Source organism: Equus quagga, chromosome 9 (assembly GCF_021613505.1).
Source record: "Equus quagga isolate Etosha38 chromosome 9, UCLA_HA_Equagga_1.0, whole genome shotgun sequence".
Taxonomy (NCBI): Eukaryota; Metazoa; Chordata; class Mammalia; order Perissodactyla; family Equidae; genus Equus; species Equus quagga.
The window spans coordinates 22734999-22759465 of NC_060275.1; the positions used below are offsets into that span (position 1 = coordinate 22734999).

The 24467-nt window shown below is 37.2% G+C and overlaps 1 protein-coding gene across 1 annotated transcript in view; it reads right to left on the bottom strand.

Moving 5' to 3' along the window:
* Positions 1-24467, bottom strand: part of DCC (DCC netrin 1 receptor) — a 707243-nt gene that overhangs the window by 110196 nt on the left and 572580 nt on the right. The window contains exons 16-18 of the mRNA XM_046672042.1: positions 10888-10983; positions 5019-5251; positions 122-260 (exon numbers count right to left, since the gene is read on the bottom strand). Coding sequence (XP_046527998.1) covers positions 122-260; positions 5019-5251; positions 10888-10983 — 468 coding nt within the window. The remainder of the gene's footprint in view (positions 1-121; positions 261-5018; positions 5252-10887; positions 10984-24467) is intronic.

Genomic DNA, 24467 nt, shown 5'->3' on the forward strand with positions numbered 1-24467 from the left:
ATAGGATAGGGTGTAACTTAGACATCATAGTGCACATACGTTCTAACTTCCACAGAACCTGAGACACACCATTACCAAGGATCAGAAGCAGACATTCCGAAGCTAGACTTTCTTCACATACCTGCTTCATATGTGGTGGCATGCGCAGTCATACTCCACGTGCTTGACCTCCTGTTTTTGGTTACCATGACCGAGAACTCATACATGGTGTTTGGTTTGAGGCCTGTTGCTGTGTAACTCAGAGATGTTGTGTCTTCTGACTATACAAGTGGGAAATAAGCAAAGAAAAAAAATGAGCTCTATCAACTTGGTAAATCAAGACGTGTAAAAAGACTTTCAAATAAGCTAGCAAGAAAGGAGTCTATTTCCAAACAGCAGAAGAGCTGAGACTCAGCGCTGGCTCTACTCCCTTTCTGTCAACCATTTTCACTGGCTGATTGTACATCTAAAATATGATCAATAAAATCAGTGTTATGTTGTTCAAAGGGGCAGCTAGCTGATAAATTTTCCCAAGTGAGGCAATAACCAGTGACAGGACCAATTCCACTTCCTTCTGTCAATTCCATTTTTAAGGTTATCTGTACTGACTTTCACTTCAACGTATTTATAGTGATCAAAACATTTTTTTCAGAGGTTTTACGTTAAATATTTTATATTGTCATGATTATTTTCCACCAGCAGTAAAATTAATTTTTAGAGTTCTACTGCTTATGATTTTTTTAAAAAAAGGCTTTACAGTACAAACTTTTAGTGATTCCAGAATCTATTTGGCTATTATAAAGAAAATGGACAAAAGCAATGCTGTGTCGTGTGTCTTTTCTTTTGTATGCGCTTCATATTAAACATACATTTAAGTACGGTCACTGGGTGACTGACCAGGAAGAGAACAACAAATTGGATCAATATTAAAGCATTGTATTAGGGTTAGTATTATCTGTCTTCCGAATCCATTTTATCTTTCACAAGTTAAAAATATTTTAGTAGAAAGTAAATTATCTGTTTTTATTGTTTACTCAAAAGATCAAAATAGCAATAAAGAAAAAACAGGTTTAATGTCCCAAGTTAATGCATATTTTCTATATGATTAGGCAAATTTAAGACTTTTTATGCCTCTTATAAATATCAATTTATGCTTGATATTTAGATCTTGATCCTCTTACAAAGTTAGGTATTTATTTTTACTTTTATATTTATGACATTTGTTATATATCTATGTCTAAAAAATCAGGTAAAGCTCTTTTCCCCCACCTATGTGATACCCATCTCCTTCCTCAGTATTCTAATGTGGTATATCTTTTTTATTCCACCACGAATCCATCTTAGATTATAGCTATGAAAATCCTACATCTCATTACAAAACCAAATAAATATTTAACTGTACTAATAACATTCTGATGATGTGCCCATCTATCTTATTAAAGTGATGACCTTGTAAACATCTATCAGAAGCTCTTCTTAAAAATAGGTGTAAAAATGTGTGCCCTAAATAAATGTAAAAATACTTGATAGACTCAGGAAGATGGAATCCTATCAAATAAAACACAAAATGGGCAGCTAGGATCTGACATGCTGATATATAACTTCCAATCTTGCCCTCCTTCGCTATCATGAACACCCGAGTCTTAGAAATGGAAATAAGGGGAGAAATGGGACAACGAGAAATATTCCAGCGAGGAGGGAAGGATTGCACTGATAAAGCTAGTCTCTTTGAGCATAGACACCACTGGCATTTGGGAGGCCACTAAGCAATATTGTGTTCTCGTTTATGTTCTAAAATGACATGCTTACATTCTATAAATACCATGAATCACTGAGCTTTCTTAGGAACTTCCTGGAAGGTTACTATTCTTCATAAATCCTTAATCCCAGAAGTACTTCAGAAAAACATAGCCACTTATTTTTGTGAGCATAGAATACCCAGGTACTACCTCTCTGAGCCTCAGTTTCTTCATTTATAAAATGGAGATAACCATAGCACTGATTTCATAATTATTTATAATGAGAAATAAGTCAAATAAAACACAGCCTCTGGCCCAGACTAAGTATTAAATAAACGTTAGCTACAAGATTTTATGCATTGTCTAATGTGATATACAATTTTAGGCATGTGTTAAATTCCCTATTGAATTATAAGCATCTTGAGGACTGAGAATGAGTCTTGCACAATTTTGTATCTTCTGTAATATCCATGCTATATCTAATAAGCACTAGTAAATAGCCAATGCATGTACTTTGAATCGAAATTCATATAAAACATCATGTGGTTAATCACTTTAGTTGAAAAGAAATTACAGAAAATTTCTCCATTTGATGAGCAAAGTCAATAAAGAGTTTGGACAATCAAAATACGAATATCTGCATTATAGTTTTATTTGGGACTAAAAGAAGGACCAGAGTACTCCGGATTCCTGGGTGGAGAGCCCTGGATAATGCCATCAGGTCATGTGAGTTCCAGCTCAAGTTTAACGGGAAATTTCTGTCAAAGTTGTACAAATCACCTGTATCTTCATAAAGACATCTACATACTTACTTAACTATCAAGAATCTACCTATTCTTTTTACAGTAGGTGTGAATATCCCAATCATATAGATTGAAAAAGTGAGACTGACCAATTTAAGTGACATGACAGGACATAGCAAAGCCAACTCTTCAGCTGGATCATTTGATTCCATGTATATATTCTTCCTCCTCTGTCATGTGTATGCCCTGCCTACTTTATATAGCTGTAATGCGAAGTGAGATATGACTGACAGTGGTTTAAAAAGTTCAAAATGCAAAACCAAAGCATTCTATTCCCATTATTTGTAGGATTTAAGTTTATTGTATGTCTTTCTGGTGGACCTGATACATTCTACACTTTTCCTTGCTACCCAAAGCACCGAACTCTTTCCTCTAACATTTCCATTTCTCGGGGTGTGGATGTCGAGTATGTATGTGTGTATGTGTAAGAAGGGGAATAGAATGTTGGTAACTGAAAGCCATAGGTCTGGGAAGATGATGGAGAGAGGAACAGTTAAAATCTTTTTTCCATTCCCAAACTTCAATTCTCAATGAGAGAAATCAGCCATTCCTTACAGAGGATAGTTTTTAGGTTGGGTCTCACTTTACAGACATTCTTCATGAGACTCAATAATTCTCTCTCTGCTATATTAACTCTTCAGTTGAAATAACGTGCCTCAAGAAATTTTGGAACTCAAAACATTCTGCAGAAAACAATCATTGTCCTTCAGAACATTTCACATACTGGCAAAGTAACCATGGCTATTTTGTGAAATGATGTATTTACCGAGTAGAGCAAGTATAAGCATAAAACTTTTAAAGTAGTCTTTTTAAAGTAAATTTAGAATTGGGCAATCTGTATATAAAGAGAGACTTTTTAAAAGTGCTTTCATACGTTTCATCGGTTGTCTTATCTGATAATGTTATCTTTATTTATATTTCCACTAAACCTTAAATTTAGTACTGTAAGAGATGGATAGGGTACTTACAACATACCTTATATCAATGATACTATTTGACTTGCCTGGAGAGTTTTTCCAAATGCCTGACATAGCAGGGCGGCAATACCAAAGAAAACTATTTTTTAAATGCTTTCAACCAAAAACTGATTTATGATGAAATGTGAATTTTATGCCACTTAAAAGCTGAAAGAGACTAAAAGCAGATCCAGCATGGCTACAGAAAGAAAGAGTCAGACTTAGAAAATTATTGGTGGGATTTTGCCTTATCTCCAGGGTCTTTGGCATCAGAAATTCCCAAAGGATATTTTCATCCCCTAAATCACCACTGGCTTGAGGCTGGATTAAGCAAGATGACAGTTTAGTGGAAAGAAAATTGGATAAAGTATCAGGAGATCCAAATTCTCCTTGAGAGCTACTCTAGAGAGTGGTAAAGAGATGGGATGTAAGGAGAATATGAAGACGCTAGGGGGCCGGGGTTGAACTATTAGTTCCTTGGTTGTTGGGTAACATTTATGCTCCTATTTTCAAAGCTAGCTTCCTCATGCCAAACCATCATCTTGTGAAGCTTTATATTTTAAATGTGTTTTCATATATTATCTCATTTGAATAACTTAGGAATTCTTTGAAGTATATTTACGGAGCTGAGTATATTACTCATTCCAAAATTGTAAGTAATATGTAAAGTAACAACAACTAAACCATGTTTAACACCCTCTGTGAACTAAAACAGTTCTAGTAGTAGGGGCTTGACAATCACATGTTGATCTTCTCATTTTTGTCCTGATTTGTGTATTGTTTGCACACACTAACATTGTGGCAGGATGGAAGTACCAAAATTGTCCCAGTCCGCAACTATCATTGGAGTTGCTGAGGCTGGCTGATAGAGATTTGAAAGTAGTAATGACAATGTCTCAAATACGTATCTCTAAGCAGCTTTAAGGGGGTTGTGAGGTGAGTCAGTGATAGGCCAGGAATAAGGGGGCTGGTCTGATTTATGTTAGTTAAAGGGGAGTGTGCATTATGGGTTTTCTTTGTCTCATGAGGGTGTTTCAAGGCTAAATGAGGATGTAGATGCTAAGGGCTTAGAGCACTTTCTCAGGATGTTATAAAAAAGCTTCAAGTTATATATTCCCGGTCATATTCACTGTAAGATGGGTCTCTGTAACATTAATAGGGTTGCCTTTGGTGTCAATCTAGGTTCCAAATGAAAAGAAAGACACAAAAATCTACCCAGGAAATTACTGTGGAGTCCTGCTATTTTCAAAGGAAAATGGCATTTCCTTGCACAGAAGCAAATTATTTATACAAACCCAACATCTGGTGGAATTCAAATAACATTTTGCAGCTCTTGATGACTTTCTACCTTGCCTTAGAATTGTTTCCTAAAACATAATTATTCTGTGCTAATTTTAGATATTGAGTTATTAAAATGCTTTGTTTTTCCATATAGTGTCACTGCAGCAAAATGACTCATGGCAGTCCAGGAAGCATTTAAAACAATGTATTAAACAAATGACTGTTCATTTTCAATTTCATGCTATCAATTAGAACTTCACCTTGTATTTTGCGTTCGCAGAAAAGCTGGTCCTCCACCGGACTGTGTAAAGTCGTACTTCGGACGTTTTTTGGTTCTTAGGGACAGAGTTGTCTGCCCAGCTGACCCTCACGGCATCATGGGTAAGAGCCACAGCCTGTACACCTACTGGTGGGAGCATGGGGGTGGAGACATCTGGGACCGAGGTGGGGAAATCATCAAGCAAAGGATAATAATCAACTGGGTCAGTGGGATCTGGGTTTACAAACCCGCCAAATGAAACAAACAAATACGTAAAGAAAAGAGTTAAAAAAACAAATATCAGTGGTAACACATCACAATGAGTTAAATGCATGGCAATAATGATGAAAGAGAACATGAGAAGAACAGAAAAAAATACAATTAATTCAATCGGAAAACTCATCAAAAACAGTATTGCTACATTACAAAAATAGCTGACTATTTTCTATAATTTACTCATTTCCTTAGGGTGGTTTTATCAAATTGGCTGTCACTTCTAGTTATATATTTAAAAAGTCCATTTCTTCCTAGAATGTTGCACATTGCTTCTTAAAAGATCTAGTATAAAACTTATTAGTTTTATAACTACACAGGTAACTTGAAATAACAAGATAAAAAGGAGCATCTGGTTTATTTCCTCCTGCAAAAGAAATAAATGCCTATCTAACAAGTGGTTTTTTTTGTTTATTTGTTTGCTGTTCTCTTCCTTCTCTAACTTGATTTGGTTTCTCTAACGCTTTCAACACTGCTTAGCTTATATCTGCATAAATAATGTTTAAGCAAGAAAAAAAACAAATGATAAAGACCAAAGGACCCTGAGGACTACAGCAATCTGTCTACAGCTGTGATTACACAAAGCCAGGCTGATCAAGTCCACAGGATTCAAGGGTACATCAGTTAACTGGGTTTCAGGCAGCACTTGGTGTGGCAGGTTTCCTTAGGTTGAAATCCTTAGAGAAAATGTAGAAGCGTACATTTTACCTATAGTCTCACAGAGTAATTAACTCAGTTTTTAGTTCTAAAATTTCAAGGTCCATGGGAAGACTTCATCCTCCTGGATGGAGAGACAGAAAGAACCACCCACAGGCCGATGAGATTTGTGCTGAGGTACACGCATGCTTTGATCCCTAACATAATCAGAATCTGCATAATGATGTGTGTACTTTTATAAAATTCTCTAGAAAGCTCTTGTACTCATTTTTATGCTGGAGATATCCAAATCAGAGGAGCTTATTTCGTGGCCACAGGAAAAGTCCAATTTTGAGCCTTTTATTTTATATTTAAGACGTTTAAAATTTTACCTTTAAACTATGTAACGTGTATTCTCACCAACAAAATACAAGATGAGCTCTCAGGCTGGGCCTGTGATGACCTTCGGGGAGCTGAGACCTACTAAAATGTGGAGGATCTGAAGCAGGGCACACACAGAGTTTATATTTTTAACAGTCTAGTTCCGAGCGCAGTGGCTGCTGACTGGTTTTGATGATTATTGCACTTTGTCCACTGCATTTCAAATGTCTATTCCCTACGCATCACTCTGTTTTCCAATGAATTATTTAGTAGTTTACTGGGCTGTGGTCTTTGGAGCAAAATATAAAACCCAAAAACAAAAATAGAACGAGAGGAAAGGAGAAAACAAGAGAGAGAAAGAAAAATGTGTGTTTAAAATTTAATGACAGAGCCCAGGCTTCCCGTCTTTCTTTTGATGTGTCTTTTTATTAAGGGCTCCTTTAAACCCAAATGGATCTATGAAATGATGAAGGGGGAGCTGAAGACCCTGCAGCCTCCAGGAGGATCCCAATCAGTCATTAGGTTGGTGCATCAGTGGGAGGTGTTTTTGCCAAACTAAAGCGGTTGCTGCCTCACATTACCTGTTTCTGTCCTTGGCTGACTTTCCAAGAAGACTGTTATATAAACAGGACAACTACTCTGAATTACAAACCCCTTTTTGACCAACGTACATTAATGAGTTACCCTATTTGTTGTTTCTCTGCTTAATCTAGTTTTGCTGGTAAAGTTATATTCACTGTATGGTCTTTCACAGTTACCATGTCTAAGGTTTTGAAAACTGGTGATTGTACATCAAGAAACGGTAATACTCAAACCTACTATTTCTGAATTTTGGAATAGTATACTTTTCAAGACATGTTGTTGAGTTTCTTGGAGTCTCAGCTCTAGAAGGTGCCCTTCAAATTTCAAGTAACACTATTTACTGGTATTGTTCTATGAAGTTACGAAATTCAAAAATTTCTACCCTTGGCCAAGTTATTGCTGCCTATTTTAGGGAATTTTCTTTTCAGGCATGGCTTGTCATTCGACTTGTCACTTCCTCTAGAGCTGCATTGTCTAACACGAAAGGCACTAGTTACAAGAACGATGTAAATATACATTAATTAAAATCAAATACAATTAAATCTTCACTGCTTCTGTTGCACTAGCCAATTTCAAGAGCTCAATGACCACATGAGCCTGGTGTCTATCATATTGGATAGTGGAGATATAGAGCATTTCCAACAAAGTAGCATATTCCAGTGGGTAGCAAGCATTGCTCTAAATACATACATGCTACATACATTGCTAATTATCTTTTCTCTCAGGACAGAAACTGTTTGAGTAGTTGAGTTAAAACCATTCTTTTGTTGGTAAATAACTTTTTTTCAGTCTTTTTTTTCATACTCTTGGGTGCCTTATATGCTGTTGATTTTCAGTGATTGTATTCAAAGGAGTAAAGTAAATAAATAAATAACAAGTGAAAAAGACAAAATACAGCCTCGAATCTTTTGCTAAAAAGAGAAACCTATTCAATTCCTAACTGATGTTTTGATGAGAGCCCATGAATTTCCAGTCCATACACTAAAGTTCAAAATGAGCTTTTTTTGAAAAAAATACAATTTTACCTTTAGATTGTACTTCATTTAGGCGTTGATAAAATAGTTGAGAATAAACAAATTCATACCACACACCTCATTATTGCCCAGCCTTCTTCCCTTCTCCAGGCTCAAAATGTCTTGTTCTTGCAACAATAAGAAATAAAAGGCTTTCCAGCAAAAGACGAAAGTCTCAACTTGCCCATTTGACCTGGTGAAACTTTCCTCAGCTTTAATACTGATACGCTCAGGAAGAGATGAGGCTCCAGGGCGCACCAACATCTTTGAGCATATGCGTGTAAAAAGCACCAGTGCCCGATACTTACTCTAGCCTGACGCATTTATTGCCTCTGACTTTTTATTTACTTTACGCTGGCCTCTTCCAAGACTGCCCATGGGAATGCTTTGTAGAAGCTCAGAGACAGCGAATGTCTTCTGTGTGGCTCTATGACACATTTATTGATAGAGTTTCTCCCAGAACCTTAACCTTTGATTCTGTTTATTTGTCCTTTGTTCTCCATGATGTGTGGAAACACAATAAAATAAGTCTGCCGCATCCAGGAAAAGTATATGCTTATCCTTTGAGAAGGGCTCGTTTCATTCATTCCTCTCCAACCCCTTCCTGGCTTTTCTTCAATAGGGAAATTTCTCACACAATTTTCAACTTTTGCTGTCATTTAATTTCTCAGATCCATTAGGATTAGAGTCATATCAGGAAAAAAAATTGTCTTATGGATCACTGGTGTTTTAGAAACCCCTCTGGGAATGCCATATGCTGAGAACTGAAGATGTCAACAAACGTTAAGGGAAAAGAAGTTAATAACGCCTCAAATGGTTCTTCCTGAGCAACTTTTCAGTTTATCTGAACTCGACCATCTCTCCAACTACTACTTCTCCTCAAAAATTGATTTCCTTTTATTTTTTGAGGAAGATTAGCCCCTGAACTAACATCTGCTTCAAATCCTCCTCTTTTTGCTGAGGAAGATTGGCCCTGAGCTAACATCCATGCCCGTCTTCCTCTATTTTATGTGGGATGCCTGCCACAGCATGGCTTGACAAGCAGTGTGTAGGTCCACACCTGGGATCCCAACCGGCAAAACCCAGGCCATCGATGCAGAACATGTGAACTTAACTGCTGCACCACTGGGTTGGTCCCTCTCTTTTTTTCTTTTTTTTTTTTTTGTTGTCTAAGTGACCTTTCTTTGAGGGCTTTGGTTTTGGTAAGAAAATAAGAGTTTTGAAAGACTAGCCATAATATAATTTTGAGTGGCCTGATCACCAGCTCAAAGTCACATCAAGGAGCAGTTGCTCAACTGCTTGTACCACGTGCAGGAAAGAGATGGCTTGCTATTAAAAATTATGGGACACACGTGTACAACCAAAGTGGTCTGCTGTTTCTCAGAGAAACTTGCTGCTGGCAGAACAAGAGAAAAAGGGGAACTGAAAATCCCAAACAGCCTGAATCATGTTACCTCGTAGTTTCCTTCCCGAATCTCTATTTGCCTTCTCTCTCCATATTTAGAGATAACATACTTGACAGTAAATATTCTCTAGGGTAATACTTCTTATTTTCCCTTTTTGAGGAGTCATGAGTCCCTTTGATAATAGAATGAAAGATATATAGTATCTCCATAGATAAATGAACATATTGGCATGTAACTAAAATTTTGCATACCATTTTAGGTAGATCATAGATCTTGAAACCAGCAGCCAAAGATTCAAGGAGATTCTGGAAGAACAACTTTGCCTTACAAGGAAACCTGGTTGAAATCAGTAAACTGATGACATGCTCTGGAAACCATCACATCCAACTATGAATTCACTTTACAACTGTGTATTCTCAAGATCGTCTATGAAAGGAGCTTCTGGGTTTGGAAAACAAACTGTACAAAGTTCACATAAATTTAGGTGGTAGCAGAAGTCACAGGGTCCCACTATTTATTTTATGTTCATTTATTCCTACTTGTCAGGACTTCATACTCAGCCATCCAGGAATTTTCCATGTTCTCTGGTGCTTGCTGTCAAATCTTACTCTCAAGTCCTTTATCTTTGTTATGATGAAAATAGCTGATAAGTTAAATGAGGTCTGAGGGTCGTGAGTTTTGAAAAGGGGCAGGATCAAAGTATTCAATAAAAAGATGGAACTCTTGGGTTTTACTCTCAGATTTCAGACCCAAGACAGCTGGAGGTGGTCATGTGATTTTTCAGTAGGACTCTGAACATGTGAGTTTCCAGTGAGCCTACAGAGATGTTACTTATTCCATTTTTGAGTAAGCCCAGCCTTGCTCACAAACAGCCTCCACAAATGGCTTGGATCTCACTTCCTTACCCATCCTTTTCTCAATTCCTTGAGCCCTTTTTCTCTCCTGTGCTTCCTTCACAGTCCAACTCACATAGGACTTCCTACAAGTGATAAGCCCTTGAAGCAGACGTTCCTTTTAATGTCCAGAGGCCCTGGGCAGTGTCGGGCTGACCTGCAGGCCCAGTTCAGGAAGAAGCCACCTGTGTGACTCAGCCCCGTCCAAGCCAGCCCCAAGAAGTCAGTTCATCTTTGTCACATTAGCTTGAAGGACCCTCTGCAGGAAGCAAGTGTCAGTCTGGGCACTTGGCAGCCTTTGTGCAGACACTCTCCTGCCTAAATTGCATTGATTTGAAACAAGCTGCTCAGGAGAATGAAGAGAGCTATGGGGGCACCAAAATATCAAACTACTGGGAAAAGAAAGAGAATGAAAGATCTATATTGTCTAAGTCCACAGATTAATTTATAGGCTAAATTCCTCTCTCTTAAGCTCAAAAACCGAAAAAATAATAAATTGTGTGTGTCTACACACACACACGTAAAGCTCAGAATATGACTGCACTCATTTTGGGGCTTTCTTTTCTTTGTATTTTGTTTTATTTTGCTTCAGTTAGTTACTTAGTTGTTTAGTTGTTTTTTTTTTTTTTTACCATAATTCAAACACTGACTACCTTGTCACAAGAGGATTAACTATTTTAGCTTACCTGTTATAGATCTGGTGGTGGCACTTTCGTATAGAGGAACTCCTTCTCCTGCATTGTTAAAAGCTTTTAGGGAGATTACATAATGGGAACTTGACTCTGGAGGAAAACAGAAAGAATACAATAAGTTGATTTATTTAGTGCACTGAAATACGGTAAACATTTTCCTGAAATCAAAGTTAATATAATCAATTAAGTAAATTGTTGTTAAAAATGAGTGAGCTCGATTCTGGGAAGAAGGTGGCAATGGTAGCAATATAGTTTTTTGATCTTCCTGAATCTCCACCTAAAAAGAGACTGAAATGACAAGACAGAAAACCAATAGCATCTGGACATTTACAACAAAACTAGGTGATAAGGTATGTCTTCAAACCCTAAAACACAAGTGAATGTGGACACACTAACAACAACCTTAAGATCTGCATGTTATCAGCATCTGTAAGAGAAATTGGAGAGAAGCACCAAACGTGAAAACAGGACAATTCTAAAATAATGACCAGGTAATGCTAGAAAGTGCAGTAGAGCTGTTTGATGCCAGTAAATATAAATATTCTAAATGGCAAAGCCTCATTTCCAAGACAGGGTTCACAGTAGAGACAAACCACTGGGAATAAATTTAAAATTTGAGCAGGACTTGGGGCCGAGACGGTGGCATAGTGGTTAGGTTCACACACTCTGCTTCAGCAGCCTAGGGTTTGCAGGTTTGGATCCTGGGCACAGACCTACACACTGCTCATCAAGCCATGCTGTGATGGTGTCCCATATAGAAAAAGTAGAGGAAGGTTGGTACAGATGTTCACTCAGGGCCAATCTTCCTCACCAGAAAAATAAATAAATAAATAAATAAATGAGCAGGACAGAAACAATAGAAATGAGGGAAGAGAAAGTCCAGATAAAAGCAGGACAGAAAAATAGTCATGAAAACTTAGACAGCAGGCTGCCATAGTTTTAGTGTGTGTGTCAGGGGTTGACCAACTTTTCTGTAAAGGATCCAGATGGTAAATATTTTAGTTTTGCACACCACTTCAACTCTGTCACATATTCACCTGTTTGTTTCTTTACAGCTCTTTAAAAATATAAAAACCATTCTTAGCTCAGTGGCATGGAAACAAAAACAGGCCCTGGATCAGGTTTGACCCCCAGGCTGCAGTTTGCTGAGCCTTAAGCCCCGGTCTAACAAAAATGGCAGATTTTCTACGTATTTAGAAAATCTATTTGAGGGGCTGGCCCAGTGGCATAGTGGTTAAGTTCACTCACTCTGCTTTGGTGGCCAAGGGTTTGCTAGTTCGGACCCTGGGTGTGGACCTAGCACCACTTGTCAAGCCATGCTGTGGCAGCGTCCCACATAGCAGAACTAGAAGGAGCTACAAGTAGGATATACAACTATGTACTGCAGCTTTGAGGAGAAAAAAAAAGAGGAAGATTGGCAACAGATGTTAGCTCAGGGCCAATCTTCCTCACCAAAAAAAAAAAAAAAGAAGAAGAAGAAGAAAAGCATAAAAAGAAAAGAAAAGAAAAGCTATTTGAACTTCTAGGAATGTAGGGAAATTAATCACATGAAAGGAAGCAACAAAAATCTGTGGAGGTTAAATTCCTTACTAAATAAAATGAAGAAAATATCCTTCCTATAGACAAATACACACACAAAAAGGATCAAATATACACAAGAAAAAGATCAACCTGCATTGTACTATTTCTAAATGAGCTAAACAACATTAAGAAAATGAAATGCCAGATAGGCAAGAGTAACATAAATTAGAAAAAACTCAAAAATTAGGTGACATAACCCAAGAAAGAACTATACGTAAGTGAAAAAAAAATTATAAATAAAGGGTCTCGAAATGAATAAATAACCACAACAAGGAGGAAAGAAAATACCAAAACAAAGAGAAATCAGAGAGAATACAAAAGAATTCAGGAGAAAGTGACAAATATTAGAGAAGGAAGATCTAACATAGGAATAACGATCGTCCTTAAGGAAGAAAATGAAAGAAAGGGAACAGAACAAATACTGAAAAAGGGAATTCAAGAAATTTTTTCTAACTTAAAAAATCTTTTAGGCATCTGGACAGAAAGAATATATGATTTATAAGGGGCAAAATTAGATTACTAACAGACTTTGCCAACAGCAACATTTTATGTCAGAAGAAATTGGAGTAATTTATTTGAGATATTCAAGGTAAGAAAATATGATTCAAAGATTTTATAGCCAGCAAAAGTTAACTTTAAATATAAAGGGTACACCCAAACTGTTATGAACTTGCAAGCAATCAGGAAATATTGTTCCCCTGGTCCCAAGAACTACTAGAAAATGAGGTTTAGACATCCGAAATGACCAGAGGAGATACCGACCTAACAGCTAACTGGTGAACAATAAATTTGATGAACTAAGATAAAGGGAGGGTTAAAAAGGGAGAGACTTTATTCTGTAACAGGTACATGTTCTGGTATTGTAGATATCCTACAATCAGAAGGCAAAATTAGGGAGAATAGGGACAGTATATGCAAAAATAAATGTTTCAATAATTATTATTGATGGTGATACTATTATTATTATTGTTCTGAGACTAATATAATATGGGATAAAGGAGATAAGTAATCCTGAGAAATTCTAATTCTATCCTCCTCGTGTCCTTGAGAATCAGATTCTTGGCATGGATGGAAGGTTATACAGATGTAAATCAGAAGAGGTTAAGTCAAGCCTTGTGTTCCCAAGATTCAACTGGAAAAATCAGTTTAAGCTCAAAAAGTATTTTATCTCTGTTCTAGCTCTGTCCACCACAGAAGTCTAGAAACATTGACTCTTTAACAACAAGCACCCTCAGCACCCAGACTGGGATTTTGAAAAAACATTTTGCACTGCAGGAAACAAGGGCTTCTTGAGAATTGGTTGATGTCTGGTCTGAGGTAGGAAACATATTAATCGAGCCTGAAACATCTTGACACACTAGATAGAAAGGAAACAACCAAAGACCAATAAGATCAGGTCAAATAGATTCAGGAATCACTTTGAAGAGTTGCCCACAGACCAAAGATGAGCACATTCTGAGCTTCCATAAAGATAAGCGTTGCAATGAACCGAAACCCAACAAATATATATAATTGCATGAATTCATAAGGATATTGTAAAGAAGAATAAGAGCTCGTCACTTCTAAGGTTGACAGAACCAAATGATTATCTTGAAAATTGGGTAAAGAATCTAATATTTACCATGTTTTTCTTAAATAAACCCTATCACTCTGTAATCAAACAACATATGAGAAAGTCTCTCCTTACAGTATTATTCTGACTAACAAATAAAAATCCAATGATAGAGTTCAAATTTTGCTATTTTGCAGCCCCAGTGAACAAATGGCTCTGGGCATGAACCATTCAGGATTGCTCAGATAAAGACATCTAGACATTATATGCCTCCTAATGAAAACACACTACCCTCTAGAGTCTTGCCAAAGGGATCGAACACACTCAGTCTGATCAAGCCTCTAGATCCAGTGCCAGTCTGCGGGAAAAAGAGCAAAGGAACAGGTTCAATTCTGACTTATCATAAGTCATTACTCCGGACATTTGTTGCATGTGTTTTTCTGTATCTGAGTTTTACTTTACAATAAGAAATCTTTAAAAATGGGTGAATTTATCTCTGACAGTATTCTTTGCAAATTGATCAAATGGATTTTCCTCCATGAAATTTTTATGTGACTAAATATTAGCATTAAAGATATTGACATTCCAAACCACAATGACACAAGCACCACAGTATAAGAAGAAGAAGAAAATAAAATTATATGTAATGTAGTCACAGGGTTTCTATTCAGTGAATTGCTTCTTCCACAAGAGGAGGTATTTATTTTTTAATTTATGTTGCCAAACTAGTTGACTAATTAGAAAGTAATCAATCAACAAGTGTTAAACACTCTTGGAGATCCAAGAATATTTGTAAAAGATAGACCGTTGCTGTCAGCTTACAATCATAATTCTGGGCAGAGAAAACAAGGAAAGACTACATAAAATTAAGCAGTAAAGTGTGCAAGACACCTTATGAATGTTATAGAAACTTAGAGGACTGAAAAATAAATGAGGGATTGGGTCATCAAAGACTTCTTGGCAGATACAGACTTGCAGCTAGGGTTTGAAGTCATGGGTAGAGCTTAGAGGTAGAAGGATGATAGGAGGAGAAAACAGGTCAGAAAAAAAGAAGGGAAATGTTGCAAACACAGTTACATTGGTCAGCAAAATACTTTTCTACTAGGAAAAATATCCTTTATAGTTATTGGAGTGGAGACTAAGTCTGATTTCAAAAAAGTGATTTATCTACACAACTACAATATAAACATTGACATTAGGTTCAAACCATATAAAATTACCTTTTTGTGGGTCAAATTGCATTTGGTTTCACCTAACAGTCATATCCTATATATTTGCACTTTTCTATGTGTTTGTTTGTCAAGGAAGTGAGAGATTAAGAATTCAAAATTCACATGCTTAGGAGTGAAGGTTTTGATTGTTTTGTTTCTGCTTTTAAGTCTGAGAGAGGGATGAAGAATAAGAGAGAGAGAGAAATTTGGCCACAGTATATCAGAGGCAGTAGGGCAGGCAGGATCCTAGACAGTAATTCATCTAAGGAGGAGAGGGAGCCACCACTCAGCTCTAAGATATTACTGGCATATGGAAGGCAGGGCTGGTGTTGTGAGATTTTCTGGAAATCCACATTTTTATGTGAAATCATCAAATTTTCAAATGTTGGCGAATAATTTAAATAAACAAGATAAACCTGTGCTGGCCAAACAAAACATATTTCTGAACTGAAACTAGGCCTAGGGCCACTAGTCTATAACATCAGATTCCTTCAAACACAACTACATGCAAATATACACCTAGCGTGGGAAAAGTAGATAATGAAGTCTGGACTTCCCTACTCAAGATGTCACCCATAATGTCAACAGCCGCTCATTAGAAACTGTATTATGTGGTAAGGAGGGTGAATATAACATAACAAAGCAGGTGCTCATTGATGCAAAGTGACTGAGTATGATTGTTTCATGTTGACCTCTCCAATTTAGATTGGAATTCAGAGCGAAGAACGGTCTAGTTCATCAAGAACGCTTGAACACCTGCTCAGGGTTAACAGGTGCAGCTTACAGGTGGTCAGCCTGGTCCATGTGATGCTGAATTCATCCCTTCACCACTCTGTCCTACCTCCCAGCTGCCCACTGGATATGTAACCAGACAACGCACTCTCTAAGAGCCTTCACAGCATCACTGTACTCTGGCATTCAGTCTTTTTGGAGTGCATACTATTTCTCATTTAAAAAACACAAAAGAAAAGATGTACCTTATCTGGTTTGTTCTCATTTTACTGGTGTGAATTTTTGTCTCAACCTGAATTACAGTTGCTCTCTAGCTCCTGAGCACTAGTCATCATTTCTTAATCTCTCCCCCACGGTAAGTGTGAGGTAATTGTCATTTCAATACTGACTCTTGCTAATATCCCTACCCATCAAGTCTCTAGTCTTCTGAGCAATGGCAGCTTCTTCCACTTGACGTCTAGCCGTGGTATGAGGTATGTCAGCAGACTCTGGAGTTTTATAACTTACTAGCTGTTTGGTTAATGAACTGCACTAATCGCTAAACTCCACAAATTCTAACTCACCTCAGGGGAGACCAAGCTTAAATTTAAATAAAAACTGGTAAAGGCTTAGCCTAGGGAAAGGTAAAACTGATTTGCAATGGAGTTGAAACTGGTATAGGAATATTGTACAGAGCTAGGGGTCTTGGAGACCTATTGGTCCAGTATTTTCCTGTCGTCAGTTAGTAATTTGACTATATTGCTTTGATCCCCTTATATATTGTGATGGAGACAACTCATTTGAGCGTGTATCGAGTGAGAAAGATGCAGCGAGAGTGGGGAGCCATGACGGTTTTCTCCCCATACAAAAGAAGGGTGTCATTTACTACTATACCGCTAGAGGGCAATGTGGAGCTATTTTCCCGCACATGCTCAGAGCTCTTAAACTTTAAAACCAGTAAATCACAAAAGAATTGTCTAGAATTGTCTAGAGGCATCAAATGAGTTAAACAGTTTTAATATTATCATAATGAATTCCAAATGAATTAATCATTAATTATGGTCAAACCTTATTGTTCAGGAATACACTTAATGACAATTATGACAGTAAATTGATTTTTTTGGATTTGCTGAAATGTCACAGATACATAGTCTTGAAAATCTATCAATTGCCTCTGAAAAATAAAGTACAGTGGTATTTTCTCATTTGAATTCACTGAGATTGAATCATACTGAAATAACTTGGATTTCAGTGGATGTCCATGGACACTTTTAATTGTGGACATTCTGAGTAATTCCACAGATTTCAAATGATTGATCATATTTTCATCATTGTTTGGCCAACCTTCCTCTTACAATACATCAGATTGGGATAAGGGAGGCTGAAGAAATACTTAATAACTCTTTGAGCATCCAAAATATATGGGTCCTGGCTGGTGCCTTCTTTGTGGCTGGGAAAAAAGGGAATAAATTCACACATTGATTACAGGGCTGTAAAGACAAGGAATGGGTAATCGGGAGAATATTTGGTTCTCCTGCCCCAGACACTGGGTAGGTGAGAGACCCATTATTCCAAGAGCCTTTTTGAGTCTTGTCTGAAGGCAGTGAGATGAATATGACTCTCTGAAGCTGAGGGAATGAATCAAGAGATCTCCAGACAGCTCTTCAGGGGCTAGACTAAGATGCTGTACTTGGTAACAAGAGCCAGTGAGAAGAACATCATTATTTTTAATTAATATTTTGTGTGAATTAAATGCCACTGGCATGTTCCAGATTGACAGTCCATAGTCCTTTATTCATTACAGATTACATACTTCAGCCAGTGGCCCCATTCATGCCAAGTGCTTGTTGGGGCCCAGTCTCCACGTCCCTGCATCTTTTCCCCTCTCTGTTAGCACTGCCAACAAGTCAATTAGAGAAAATTAGAGTGGTAGCTGTTTTCCTCGTGCAGATGCCTGCTCAGTGCAGTGAACCAGGGCTATCACAAGCACAGAGCACAGGCCACCGGGTGACTGTCAGATGGTAAATATGACTGGACACCTCTGACTCCACTGGACCTGAACCGTTTAATTAAGTGTAATGGTTGGATAGCAAATACAGCTGATTGCATTGATCTTATAAAAGGATGAGCAATTCATATCCGAGAAAGATGCAATTTATGTAATACATTCAATGTTCAATTCTACTTCATTACATATACTTCACTGGAAATTAATTAATAGCTAACCTAACTAGCACCCTTATGTGGGGTTTGTGTGGTTTTTTTTTCCTTTTCTAGGAACACTGTCCAGAGACTAGTCAGACTGCAACATGACTTGCTCATTAACCAGTCTCGCAGGCACCAGATACTCAGCTAGTCTGTGTGAGGAAGTATTTGAGTCCAAAGAAAGAGAATCGAAGAAAATTTTCTTTAATCTACCAAGGTCTATCACTGAGGGGGAAATTAGGTAAAAATAAACTTTATAAGAAATGTTCCAGTGCTTGGCAGATAGACTGTGCCTAACAAATATTTGTTGAATTGACGAATGTATGAGACTCAGAAAGGCCAAATTACTCAGTGAAGGTCAAATAACAAGTCTCTAATCAATCTGAACATAGAACTCAGGTTTCTTGCTCCCAAATTGCACATTCTAATACCTATAGGCTCGTGAAAAATGAATCCAAAGAGATTGTGCAACGTTTCCTCCTCTCACTGAATAATCACATTCAATTATTCTTCATCCGTTCATTTGTTCACTCGCTCATCGATTACAGTTGGACATCTTCTGTGTGTAAGACGTGGCTATATGTTTCTAGGGTATGGAAACGTTTTGTTTTTTTTTTTTTAAAGCCTTATTTCCCTTGATGAATCTTTTAATGAAGAAGCCGTCTTGGAAGTTTTAAAAAGAATAGAGCAGGGTGTTCTGGAATCAGAGAAGCTTTGTGGAGAAGATGGCAGTTTTGCTGAATCTTTTGATGAAGAAAGGTTGAGGAGAAAGAGTGGATTAAACAAACGCAAGTGAACAGCTAATAGTGGTTGTAGCATCATGTATGTTAGGATCAAAACTTGAAGACAATGACAGTTTCTCCCCCTCTTCCTCCTCCTCCTCTTAGTAGTAGCATTTGTTGAATGTCTAATTAGGCCCTTTGTTAACTACCTCACATCCCTTATTGTATTTAGTCTTTACCTTAGTCCAGTGTCTGGTGTATAGTAAATACTTAATAAATATTTGTTGAGTGGATGAATGATTATCCCCCTTTGATAGGTAAGTGGGAGAATTTCTAATTCCAAAGTTCAGTCTCTTATCCTCTGTATTAGTTGCCTTTTATTGAATAAGAGATAGTGAGTTGAAGAACATTTTGAACAAGTTTCAAATTGTGCTTTTAAGGAAATTAATTTCTCAGAACCATGTAGTCCATGAAATATGGAAAAGATGTTGAAAGTGGGTACACCAGAGGCTATTGTAGTCATCCAGGCAAAGATCTCAAAGACCTGGACTGGGGTATAGCACAAACGAAGAGCCGAAGATGGGTATGAGTAACATAATTTGTAGATGTATTCAGAGGGACAATGGGGAGAGGGGAAAATCAAGAATGACACCTAGATTTTGAGTCTGTTGGTGTGATTTTTCATCATTTATCTCAAAATCTTACAAAGTAGGTAGGGCAGGGACGATCATTTCTGTGTTAGAACTGGAGACACTGAGGTTGTAATCATCTCAGCCGGGGAAGACGCAGGAGGAACTGAGTACCTTACACGTGCTCAGGTTTGCTCCTCCGTAAAGCCAGGACTAGAAAATCTGAGGTTTTTCTGGACCATTCTGCAGAGCAGCATTGGTCACCCATTAGGGCAGGATAAACTTTCCTCACCTGCTTCAGTTGATGAGGGGTGCTTTGGCAGAGAGCCCTCAGAGTTGGAGAAATGACCAGTAAATGCTTTGATGACAAAGCACTGCAAGCAGCTTACAAATGTAGCACTTAATGAAATGATTTCTCAGCAAAGCTTGACATCAAGAAATTACCAGAGACAATATAACCAAACATCCAGGTTTTCCTCTTTTTGTTCATATTTCTCAAAGAAAAGCTGGGTTAAATAAAAGACAAGGTGGAAATATTATATGACCATCTAAGGACTCAATTAACAAGAAAAAGAAATACTGTTCACTTAGTTAATTCAAGCAAACAAATCATTCCTTTGGTTTAAAAAGTCAGTCAAACTGACTCCCTAGCATAAAAAAAAGTAAAATAAAATGTTTTGGTTAGGAACTCAAAGAGGAAACATATCTCTCCCTTTTATGAATGCCCTCCATCCCTTCCTGTCTTCCTACTTCCTTTCTCCTTTTTCTTTACATCCTGGGCCCATTCTTTTCCTTACACTCCACTCATTCTTTTGGGTTTCTGAGAGAGGGGAAGCAAAGAAGGAAGTAGAAGGGACTAGAAAACAGAAGACATAAATAGAAAGAATGATAAGCAAATGAATACAGAGATGCTGAGGAAAGAGAGCACATGTCAGGATAATGACTGGTGTCCTTGTGTAGAGAACTGGCTGCACCAGACACCAACCTGGACATGCTTTATCTCACTTATCTTCACGGGAACCCTAAGAGATGGGTACAGTGATGGTTCCCACTCCAGAGATTAGAAAATAAAGGCTTAGTGATGGTCATAGAGCTCACCAAGTACCAGTGCTTGGATTCAAAGCCAGGTCTGTCCCCCTTGCCAGTCCATGGTCACTGCAGGATAAGGACTGAGTAAGGCAGCACAGGCAAGAGGCCCCAAAGGGTCTGCACTCTCCTCGAATTGGAAAAGTAGAAATAAAGACACAAGACAGAAATAATTTGGGGATTCACTATGCCTCACTTTCAGCAGAGCCCAAATTGAATTTTTCACTTTTTAGTAATATATATCAACATCATATAAATACCATTTTTCTCCTAAAATTATGGCATACTAGCATATGTCATGATGACCGTTATTTTATACTTCAATTTTGCCTTTTCCCTCAACAAGTGTCTGAGACTTTATGTGTGTGTGTGTCTTTGTGTGCACGTGTGTGTGTCAAAGTAGCCCCCTCAATCTGTCAGCTTCTGTGTTCAGTCAGGCTCCTGCCTTCATCTGGGCAATGCCATTTAATATCTGAATGCAACCTTTAATTACCCAGTATGCCAAATAGACGATACTCAAACACTCAAGTGGCATGCAGCCTGCATGTGTATATGTGTGTATTTGCTTAGAATTGTAGTTGTAATTTCTCTATGTACTCTTGCTCTGTTGCTTCTGCTTTTTTCATTGTCTTTAGACTAAGCCCCATTTAAGGTGGCCCACTAAGCATTACACAAGAGTGTTGTCCTGCAGCACTTTCTGTGATGATGTAAATGTTCCATATCTATCTATCCAATATGGTGGTCATTAGCCACATTTGGCTGTTGAGCAGATTACTGAAAATGTGAGTAGCATGACTAAAGAACTGATTTTTTTTCATTTTATTTAATTTTAATTAATTTAAATTTAGATAGCCACATTTGGACAGTGCCTTCCACGTTGGACAGCACACCTATTTGGATTGGAAGCTCTGTTTACCTTTCTCTCCCATGGTGTTGCCATAGTTACTAAGGCCTTCAGGACAATGCCAAGGGCAGATGGAGCGGATTCAATGTGAGGATTCCTGCTGCTATTTTTCTCTTCAAATGTGAAATAATTCATTGCACTACATACTATGATTTTATAACCTGGGCTGAAGTTTAATTTAATAACCTATTCTGCAACCTGCCTACATATATCACACTAGACAATAAAAGTAAAGCATTTGTGTTGTATCTGATTTGATTTCTTAAGCACATCTTAATTAATTTCTATCCTCATGGCAATAAGATTGCCTCAACAGATCAAACTCTCAAGTACTCATGGTTTTCAATTCTGTGATCTAAAATTTGGATTCATTTGAATATATACTTGACTCAGGACAATATGTCTTGATGGAAAATAGCTTTGTTAATAATGGAAAGGAACATTAAATTAATAATAATTCTAAGGTGGCTGCAAAATCAAACTCATTTTTACCTTCAGTCTTTAATAAAACATGAAGAAATGAAGTGAAAATAATTAGGTAAGAATAAAGATCTGGTAAATCTAATAACTACCAAAATAGCACAAGAAGTATAGTGTTAGGCCATTTGATCATCAACAAATATATCTTCTGATCTAAGGTCTCAAGAAAATCAACTGGCATTTTAGTTACTTATTAAGATTATCTTGGGGTGAATGGGTAGGAGAGGGAGAGAAAAATTTGAAAAAACCAAATGGGCTTAAAATTACCTGAGCCTATATTCAACCAAATGTCAACATTAATACTAATAGTCAGTAGATGTATGGGAAAAGTAAAGAATGCTGTTAAGATCAGGGAGCCAGTGAAATAAGAAGCAAATAAACTCATTGATTTCAGTAAAATATACTGAATTATAAATTACTGGCATACATCTGGATTTTAATAGACAATTTTGTCCATGTTTGCTTTAAATTGACTGAAATGGCCATACAGCTGCACGTTTGGAAAATTCTGCCGAAAGACTGTCAGCAAAGGGAGATGATACATAGCAACCTACCCAGTTGTGGGGAGACAAACAGTGGTTAGGCTGGGCTCTCTTCAGCCTCTGGTTTAGTGAGAAGTGGGAAGAAAGTAAGTAGTCAGAGAACATTTAGAGATATAAACTCAAAAGAAACCTAGAACCCTGCCTCAGTATGACCTTCCTGAATTCACAGGGCCCCTGGCTTCCGGTGAGAATTGCTGAGCTCTTAGCTTCCAGGCTCAGAAGGGCAGAGTTTTTCCTTCCACAGGGATTTTGTCCTAAGGAGGTGAAAATTCAGTGAGAAGTCAGCAAGAGTGGAAAGGCCACATCACTGGGATTAGACCCTCCGAAGCTAGAAATGAATTTGACTACTTGAAGTATATATATTCTAAAGCAATTTTCTTATCTTCTCTAAGCTCCATCTTTGTTTATCTTTTTTACATCTGTGAATGTGAATTGTATTACCTCTATTTAAGATTTACATTGTTGATATTATATTTTAAAGCAACTAGATACGAGGTCAGAATTCAATAAATGGTATTTGTTTTATTATTATGACCTATATTGAATGCCACCTCTTATGACTATTCATTATAGATTTAATTAAAGTTTTGTTCACTTTCTTGTTTGGAGGGGATCCTAACTTTCTCTTTGATGCCTATTCTGTCTCTTAAAAGCCTGCAGGAGCTATCACCCTGCTGTAGCTGTGACAAAAGTTAAATCTGTACTTCACCACTCCTGTGCCCTGCAATAACATTGAGAATGGTCATTCATCTGACTCTGTAGATTACAGGAGGAAATAAAATTGTGCTTCCGATCAGTCATTCTCTTTCCTCTGATGCTCGTCAGCCCCACTCCCTTCGAAAATTGGGGACCGAGACTACACTTCTGACCAGATGACCTGGCCCTGGAATAACTTATAAGGCACGCAATGTCTCTGGTATTTGTTCCTCATTTTGAATATATCACTTAAGGGAGAAACAAAACTTAAAACAAGCTGCCAGTAGAAAGATAATCTCGCCATTTTAACACGTTGTTGATGTGAAATATTGATTTATAAGTTGTCGTTCATCTTATTTATAAGATTTGGCCTTGAATCACTGTTGGTTGCTGTATTAAATCAAATCCGTCAATAAAATTTTCTATCAGTGAAGGAATTCAGAAGGGTGTGCTGTACTTTCTAAAAGTCTTTCTCAACGAAAATTTCCAAAAGACAATATGAACAGCAGTATCACTGGAATAACTGTTTAACATCGTAGGGAAAGAACTCAGAAGGGCCATCACTTACCTCTTTCTATAAATTTCGTTCTGTTGGCTAATCATCACATTGGTCTATGTGTGCCCCTATACATACTACACTAAGGAAAGGAACATTCTCAGTTTCATAAGTCATATTTAGTTCAGCCCATTATATTTAGAAACTCTTTATGTGTCACAGAAAAGGGAAAGATCAAGCCTGGAAAATAAATTCAGAAATATATATAGAACTCATCTAAATACCATTTCTAGACTTTGTCAAATTTTATAACTACCTGGGTTCTCTGAAGAATAAAGAAATGTAAAAATATTGTGAAAACATAATAAAAGGTTGAAATCCCAAAGAGAGTATTCTAGTTATTTTGTTGTTTAAGAATTTTATTTTATTGGGCATTACTTGAAATAGGAGGGCTATCAACAAGGACTAAGATTTTTTTTTCCTTTGTGAATATAAGCAATTTTTCCTGCAGGTTAGTTACTGCAAGTAAAAATAATAAAGTAGGGAAGTATAATTAGAGAGAGATATTTAAATAATATAGTAGTAGTTTCAAAAATAAATCAAAAAATATTTTTCAGTGATGAGCGTTAACAAGTGATATCCTTTCCAAGATTCAAGACAAGGACTACAATATGAATGTATTTGTCACAAATATATTGTATTAGTTAGGGTACAGACCAAGTTTCTATAATAAAGAAATGCTAAAATATAGCAGTTCAA